This window comes from Zingiber officinale, chromosome 2B (genome assembly GCF_018446385.1).
Source record: "Zingiber officinale cultivar Zhangliang chromosome 2B, Zo_v1.1, whole genome shotgun sequence".
Lineage (NCBI taxonomy): Eukaryota > Viridiplantae > Streptophyta > Magnoliopsida > Zingiberales > Zingiberaceae > Zingiber > Zingiber officinale.
The window spans coordinates 131,837,968-131,846,670 of NC_055989.1; the positions used below are offsets into that span (position 1 = coordinate 131,837,968).

The 8,703-nt window shown below is 37.4% G+C and overlaps 1 protein-coding gene across 2 annotated transcripts; it reads right to left on the reverse strand.

Annotated features, from left to right (window-relative positions):
• Window positions 1–6,369: 6,369 nt before the first annotated feature.
• LOC122049556 (H/ACA ribonucleoprotein complex subunit 3-like protein) lies at window positions 6,370–8,573 on the reverse strand. Of its 2 annotated transcripts, none has more exons than XM_042610923.1 (4): window positions 8,446–8,573; window positions 8,211–8,293; window positions 7,596–7,638; window positions 6,370–6,729 (listed from the first exon to the last, which is right to left on the reverse strand). In XM_042610923.1, the coding sequence occupies exons 2-4, from the start codon at window positions 8,262–8,264 to the stop codon at window positions 6,632–6,634; spliced, it is 195 nt and encodes a 64-aa protein (XP_042466857.1). In that variant the 5' UTR covers window positions 8,265–8,293; window positions 8,446–8,573; the 3' UTR covers window positions 6,370–6,631. The 2 variants fall into 2 exon arrangements, with proteins under 2 accessions (XP_042466857.1, XP_042466858.1); XM_042610924.1 differs by having other exon boundaries at window positions 8,211–8,337; window positions 8,446–8,528.
• Between the last annotated feature and the right edge of the window lie 130 nt (window positions 8,574–8,703).

Genomic DNA, 8,703 nt, shown 5'->3' on the forward strand with positions numbered 1-8,703 from the left:
CCATCGTACAAATACCTGAAAGTGTGGGGGTGCTTGGCAAAGGTCGAAGTACCTAAACCAAAGCAAGTAAAGATCGGACCTAAAATGTTCGATGCGGTATTTGTCGGATATGCCCATAATAGTAGTGCATATCGTTTCCTAGTTCACAAATCAGACATTCCTGATATATATGTGGGAACAACCATAGAATCTCGGAATGCGATATTCTTTGAAAACGTATTCCCAAATAAAAAGGGAAACGTTGAAAGTGATAACAACGGAAGTTCAAACAAAAATGACGTTACCGAACTTAGCTGTTATAAAAGGACTATTGACGATCAAAGTGAAGAGTCACGTCGTAGCAAACGGGCTAGAGTTGAGAAATCGTTCAGGCCAGATTTCATGACTTTCATGTCAGAAATGAAACCAAGAACATTAAGTGAAGCTCTCTCTAGACCCGATGCTCCAATGTGGAAAGAAGCTGTCAATAGTGAAATTGAGTCTATCATGAATAATCATACTTGGAAATTAGTAGACCTTCCTTCTGGTAATAAACCATTAGGTTGTAAGTGGATACTAAAACATAAGTATAAAGCTGATGGATCAATTGACAAGTATAAGGCCAGACTTGTAGCCAAGGGGTACAAGCAAGAGGAAGACCTTAATTACTTCGATACATACTCACCGGTGACAAGGATTACGTCCATACGAGTGCTAATAGCCATTGCAGCACTGTATGACCTTGAAATACATCAAATGGATGTTAAGGCTGCATTCTTAAATGGTGAGTTGGAAGAAGAAATTTATATGGAGCAACCCGAAGGGTTCATGGCTCCTGGAAATGAGAAAAAGGTGTGTCGACTTGTTAAGTCGTTGTACGGACTTAAGCAAGCGCCTAAACAATGGCATGAAAAATTTGACAAAGTAATGTTGTCAAACGAATTCAGAATAAATGAATGTGACAAATGCATTTATGTCAAAAACACACCTGAAGGCTATGAAATTGTCTGTCTATATGTAGACAACATGCTAATAATGGGCAGTAATCATGATGTAATCATGACTACAAAGAAAATGTTGACCAGAAATTTTGATATGAAAGATATGGGTCAAGCAGATGTTATATTGGGAATTAAAATTTTCAGGACATCAGAAGGGATAGTTTTAACACAATCCCATTATGTATTGAAAAAATTCAATGCGTACGATCTCTCTACAGTGAAAACACCTATGGATCTAAGTCAACACTTAACGAAAAACCATGGTGAGACCATATCGCAGTTGGAATATTCTCGGATAATAGGCAGTTTGATGTATCTCACAAACTGCACACGTCCGGATATTGCCTGTACGGTCAACAAACTGAGTCGTTTTACGAGTAATCCAAACGACACCCATTGGAAAGCATTGATGCGAGTTCTTAGATATTTGAAATATACTATGAACTATGGATTACATTATGGAAAATATCCCGCTGTGTTGGAAGGATATTGTGATGCTAATTGAATATCAGATACAAAAGACTCCAAATCCACTAGTGGATATGTATTCACGGTCGGTGGGGGAGCAGTATCTTGGAAATCCACTAAGCAGACTTGCATTGCTCGGTCAACTATGGAATCCGAGTTTATAACACTAGACAAAGCAGCTGAGGAAGCTGAATGGCTGCGGAATTTCTTGGAAGATATTCCGAGCTGGATGAAACTTGTGCCTGCCGTACTAATCCACTGTGATAGTCAATCGGCGATTGGAAGGGCACAGAGTAATATGTATAATGGGAAGTCACGACATATACGTCGTAGACATAATACCATTAGGCAGTTGATCTCGAATGGAGTGATTGCAATCGACTATGTTAAGTCCAAAGATAATTTGGCAGATTCTTTAACGAAGGGTTGAGTCGAGATCAAGTATACTGCTCATCAAGAGGAATGAGATTAAAAATCTACAACTGAAAACGACTGTAGCGGTAACCCAACCTTGTTGACTGGAGATCCCAAGATCTTGGTTCAATGGGACAACGAAGTTACAGAAGTTGTGGTCCAGCACATTAGATAGTTTATCTCTATCCCAATCCTAGGATGAATTTGTGCTGTCCTACCTCATGTAGTGAGGTTAAGCTTATGCTTTTAGTGACTTCTATACCTGATAAGGTGGAGTATGGTAGGATACTCTTGATAGAAGTGTCACCTATGTGAGTGTGAAGACAGGCCGCTTCAATGAAACACTCATGAATCCAAGATGGTATCCATGGCCGAAACGGAACCAACCATGAGAACCTAAAGTAAGTGAGATAGATCTCTGTGTGGGTGTTATTGTCTAAGTATACACCAACAGCTGAGCAGTTCAAGACATCACGTTCACTGCGCAGCCTAGTATACTCGATAGCATTTCACTACGGAAGGTTCAAAGTCACAAGCTACCTCTCCCGATGCAGTGACTTATCGATTGGACTCTTGTAAAGTGTCAGCATGCATACACGCATTGCATTAATTTCCATTCATGTGGGGGATTGTTGGATATTGGGACCTTAAATGGACCAAAACGATTTTGAGGAAGGAAGCCATCAATTGTTGAAAGTCGTAATTGACTTCAAAATTGAAATCTACGATTCGCGTAGATAGATTTAGACTATTAATTTGCTCAAAACCGATTAAGGGTGAATGAGAAATTAATGTTTAAAGTCGGTCCAAAATAACATTTATTATTCATTAATAAAGTGTATGGGAGAATAGTCCCACATCGGAAATTCTCGATGTGTATTCTCTACTTATTAATGAAGATGTGTTAATGGAGTTAACACAAAAATAAAAGGACAGGTGCTCCCTTAGCCCAGGGCGAGCAGGTGCTCGCACCTGTGAGCCCGCCACCCGCCACCCGCCACGTGCGCAATGGGCGCTTTGTAGGCGCACTTTGCACTTGGAGCATTGAGGAGCTTAAATTTATGCTCCAGGTGACATTGCAGTGCCTACGTGGCACTCGGGTGATGTGTCAGGCTCGTACCTGACGTGGCAGCACCTATGCGGCATCCTCGTGGGCAAAGGGAGATGACTGGACAGTTGACTTAGGGAATGAATGGCTACCGTTGATCAACGTTGATCAAATAGGTATGATGGATCGCTTGTGATGCGATCTAGAACGTTGGATCGCAAAGAGTAACGATCTGACGGCTTGGGATGAGACTTGATCTGAAGCATCGAATCAATGGATCCATATCCGATGGCCGATGACAATAGGCAGGATCTGAGGGTCACAACTCCTCAGATCTGATGGATGAGATTGAAGTGGGCTTGGAGAAGGGTTACAATCCTTCAGAATGGATGATCTAGATCGATCCAGCCCAAGGAACACATCCACTCACCCAAAGGACACTCAACCTCTTCTTTCAGTATAAATAGAACCCTCTAGATGATGGAATACTCACTCAATCCTCTCTTCTCTTCCTCAAGCATTCATCTCATCTTGTGCATTCAAGAGTCCAAGAAGTCTACTAGAAGGTTCGCTGGTCTCGGAAGTCGGAGTGCTACGATTCCGAGACGTTCGTCGTCGTTGTATCTTGGGAACGAATTGCAACAATCCGTTAAGCACCGTAGCGGAGCAATATCGTTTACGGAGATAGTGTCAAACACTAGCCTCGACGATCAGTTTGCATACTCCAGAAGCTACCCGGGAAAAAACAGGAAATAGTAATGTACTTGTACAAAACAATGATATGTTGTTGTAAATTATGTGTATATGTATAAACATTGACTAAATAAGACTATACTCTCCTATAGCTTTGGAAATAATAATTTCCCTCAGGTTAAAACAGAAACAGACGGCCAGTTTAAACAAAGCTTAACTAGGTCATGTTCAGTTAATAGTACAAAATTCAAGTCAGTGCTTCAGTTAATAGTTTGTACATAATAGTATAACATCTCGGGTTAAAGGCTTAAAGGAGATCAAATGGAATGAGCTTAAGCATATAATTACACACCAAAGATTTGTATGAATACCAGTCAGTGCTCATATGTAGTTTGCAATATGCATCATGCACAAATTTCAACTACTTGCTCATAAATTTTTCACAAGTTTATATTTGAAAACTTGGGATGTTTATCAACATCATTATTGTCCAGCTTTTTTTTTTCCCTTCCCTTTCATTCTGTTTATTCATCATTTTGTTTTTGGACTGCAGAAGTAGAAAGGTGTAATTGAGCAGCAGATCACACACTTCAATTTATAAAGGAAAATAGTATTCCTAAACTCTGAGGATAGACACAATATGCAACTAAATGGAAGAGGAGGATACAATATTTGAACTAAGCAAACTAGCACCAATCAATTATCACATAACAAAGCAATCAAATCCAGATGATTTACAGCTTCATGAGAAACAATACTACAGAAGTTTCAATTTGATTTTGACAAATAAAATGATATATATATCAATGTAGTACGTGCTAAAACTTACCTAATTGAGTGGTTATCATCATCAAAGGAACGGTTTCTACCGAAGCTCATATTTCTTGAACCATAATCACCTCCTCTATGCTCATCATCCCTATCTAACCATCTCTATCATAATGCTTATGAGTACCTGCCATAACGGTCTTCCTCTCGACCATATGAATCGTTAAACTCCGCCACTTCTATCATCATCGTCTTTGTATCCCTAATCTCTATCCTTTCCATTACCATACTGCGAACCAGGCCTATTTGAATATGTACTTTGAAATCTTAGAATTAAGAAAGCTTACTTTTCACGGTTAGCAGCAGCTTTTTGCCTGATTTCCTGTAACCTTTCTTTATCATTAACTAGAGCTATTTCATTGTTACTAGTTCATCACAAGGGGCTTGCAATGGAAAAAAAAAAAAAAGTGTATCTGAAGAACTGCATCAGTATACGGGGGTAGATAAAGTATATGCTAGTTCATTGTTACTAGTTCAAAAGCTTCTTCATGATCCGAAGAGGACTAGTTCAATACTTCCTATACAAACTATATTCCAGAACAACAAAAATATTTTAGTACTTTATTAGAAGCTAAAAGAAAATTGACAGAATAAGGCACAACTTCCTAGATAAAACCAAAAAAGACATTGGCACACGGTGTATATTACGAGGACATCCGTAATATTATTTTATTATAATATTCACCATCTCGTAAAAAAATATAAGGTCCATTATCACATATTTATTATAACAATCTCTTTCTTTCACTCACATTCCTTTTAACATTAATATTCATTATTTATGAATCCCACAATCCACTTAATCATTTTAAAATTATATTATATTAAATAAATATATTTTAAATATGTTTTAAAAATGACCTATTATTTCATCTATTTCGAATAGAAAATAAGATGATAGAAATTTAAAAAAATAAATAGGAAGAATTAATCGTTAACTAATCGTTCAAAAATTAATCGTTTTATTTAATTTTTAATTTTTTATTTTAAAATTTAATTTTTTTAATAAATAAAATTTAAAAATATATACATATGGGGTGTGTGAGGCTGGCCCATTCCATACATGCTTGAACGCGTTTAGGCGATGAACACGGAGCCACACAACGGCAACACCATGTTAAATGCATAGTAATGTTATAACGAGATATTACCGTGACGTTGCGGTTCCTCTGAGAAATTAGTTTAGAACTTGGATGTATTTTAATTACAAGGAAATTGATATGCTCTCCGATTCACCATCCGCTACCGGAAATGATTTGGACATCCTGACCACTCCTGACAACTCAGTTGTGGACGGAGAGTCTCTATTAATTACAATGTCTAACCTGGATCCAATTTTACAAAAGAATGGTCAAGTATTAGCCCAGGAAAACTAAACTAAGATTAATGAGAAGATAAATTCTGCATCAATTATACTTAGATACGTGTCATATACTAAGATTAATCGGATCATTTTGTAGTTTTGTCTTTTCGGGGTGGTGCGATGATTAAAATATGAAGTGTTATCATATGAAGTTTTGGGTCGAAACTCAACGTGATCGAGCATCACCTCCCCCATGTCTTGGTCATTTGCACTAATGACCAGTAACCACCTGTGATTTATCTCTTCCGTGTTAGCCTAGAGACGAATTGATGAGGACGCTGAGGGCGAACGAATAATCTTTTTACCACATATACTAAGATTAATGAATTGGTTAATCTGGTCAAACTTAGACACGTGTCGTATACTTGACTGCAACTCGGCCACGCCGCACTCCTAGAAACCCGGTCCGATTGATTCGAGTCAATTTCTATGCTTCAAAATTAGGACGAACCGGACGGTTCATGAAAATTTCAAGTTGGGCCATTCGGTATCGGAATTAATTTCAATTTAAATACATCAAACCGAATTTAAATCCTCAAATCAAGATTCAAACTCGAGCTCAGATTCCATTTGTATTTTTAAGCTTTAAATCAAATTTATAATGGAATTTTTCCTCTAAATACTTCAGAACTAAAATTACATAACTGTTCCAACGATTAAATCAAACACAAGCAAATACAATCATAAATCATCGTTAGTTATTAAGGAACACTTCCAGTATATATAATCCAAGAGCCACTTAGATGAAGGCAGTGTAGATAAGCACTTTTACTGCACTTTATCCAGATCATTCAGATAGTACTGATATAACAAGCAAGGTGAGCTGATCGAAATGGTTTAATACTTTGGCGGCGCCATTTGGGTTGGAAGCAGACCGAAACGCTTCTTCAGAAGCACCCGTTGCCTTGAATACTTGTCGTCTGGAGAGAAACGAGCTGTATCACCACAAATAAAGGTAAGCAAAAGCATGCTTTGTGAAAGATAGAATTTCTATAGTTCTAAAATTTTAAGATTATACCACAGACCACAATACGTACTACAAGCACAAAACAATTCAATGTCCTAGGAATGGTATGGTAGTAGAGAAAAGTCAACTAGTTAGTCAATACAATACTATCGTACTACAATAATAACACCTTTAACACCTATCAGATTTAGATGACTCTTTCTATTTGAGGTGATGGGTCGTAGAATTTAAGCACAAAACTATTATAATTATGTATCCAGAATATATATTATTCAGTCAGTAGTGAATCAAATATGAGCATCTAGAAACAAATTGCTTCTCCAATTTTCTAATAGTAGTTTGGGTTTTAGATAATTAAGTTTGAAAATTTTCAGTGTTACACAAATAATACATAATCATAGATTAAAATTTAAGTCCATATCAGAATCAACCGAGGCAAAAAAATCTCAACAAGAAATTCAAAGTCATCTTTCACTTTTTATTATATGTAGCAGCAGCAGCATATTCCACCTCAATATAGCTATGTCAATGCTATCAAAGCTTGAAACTAACAACCAACGGAGTCAAGTGTTGTTGCTCCTTTGTCAAAAGAAATAGATATTCACATTTCTTGTTTCCTATTTCATTTTAATTCTAAATGACACAACATAGGCAATAATTTGAATTTTTATAGCAAGGGGGAAATATGAATCTATATCTTTTTATTATGAATCATGGTAGGGGTCAAATGAAATATGTATTTTTGTTAAATAGAATATTAACATACACGGATGATCAAGACACTAGAAATGAATGAAGAAACACAAATAAGAAGACATGCAGTGCAAAGCTTACCCGGATGTGCAGATTGGGTTGGCAATCCCACTGGCGTCTCTTTCTGCCCAAACAAGACAGAACACCATTAGTGAGTCGCAAAAAGCCAAATCAGAAAACAAATTTCCCAGCAGTAGTCAACATGAAGCTTATAAAGAATCCATGTAAAAGAACCAAAAGGCAAGCAATCAATGAATAATCCACATCCACTGAAAGAAGAACGACAAAATCATCTCTCATTTTTTCCGTTCCTCGTAAAACTATCAGGTATATATAAAATGAAGCGACAACAACAACTTTCTTGGCACTAATCAACATGATGTAAAATAATTCATGCTAACGAGCCAAATAGCAAGATATTAATGGATATTGCATTTTCACTTAAAGAATTCTGAAAGTAGAATAACAGCCATTTTTTCATTCGACATGAACCATCAGAGATTTGAAAAAGGAAAAGAAACAAACTTCCCAGCAGGAATTAACATGAAGTTGTTAAAGAATCCATGTTAGAAAGCCAAATACCAACTATTAAGACATTTCCAACTAAAGAGTTCCGATAGAAAACAAGCATAATCACCACCAATATCGTATCCACATAAAACCAACAGAGAAGTACAAAGGAAAAAAAAACGTAACCTTGGTGGTATAGACCTTGTCCCCATTCTCATTGATGTAGAACTGGAGGTACATCTTCGCTGATCCCTAATCCCTTCGAATTTCTACATATTACATCGTGAAAAAGAAGTTTCAAAAATTTGCCACCCTAATCGAACGGCGCAGGTAGGATTGGGCGACGAGAAAAGACATGAGAATAAAGAGAATCATCCAGTGAGTGAGGTAAACGAAAGAGTGAGAAAGGAGAAGAGCAAACCAGCGGATGTAGACGATTACTGGCGGAGGAATGAGTCGGCGGCGGCGATAAGTACGACGTGGGTTTAGGGTTTTAGGAGGTTCCGATATTTAATACGCGAATAACTGGTCTGTTTCCCTTTTACAACCGATGTAAAATCGAGATCAAGGTACTTTCTTATCGACACCCAAGTCATTACCTGCTACAAAATAGACATAAGGCCGAGCCCACGTCGGCTCCACCAGGCGAAGTCAATCTTTCCGCCAATTGTGAGGCTGG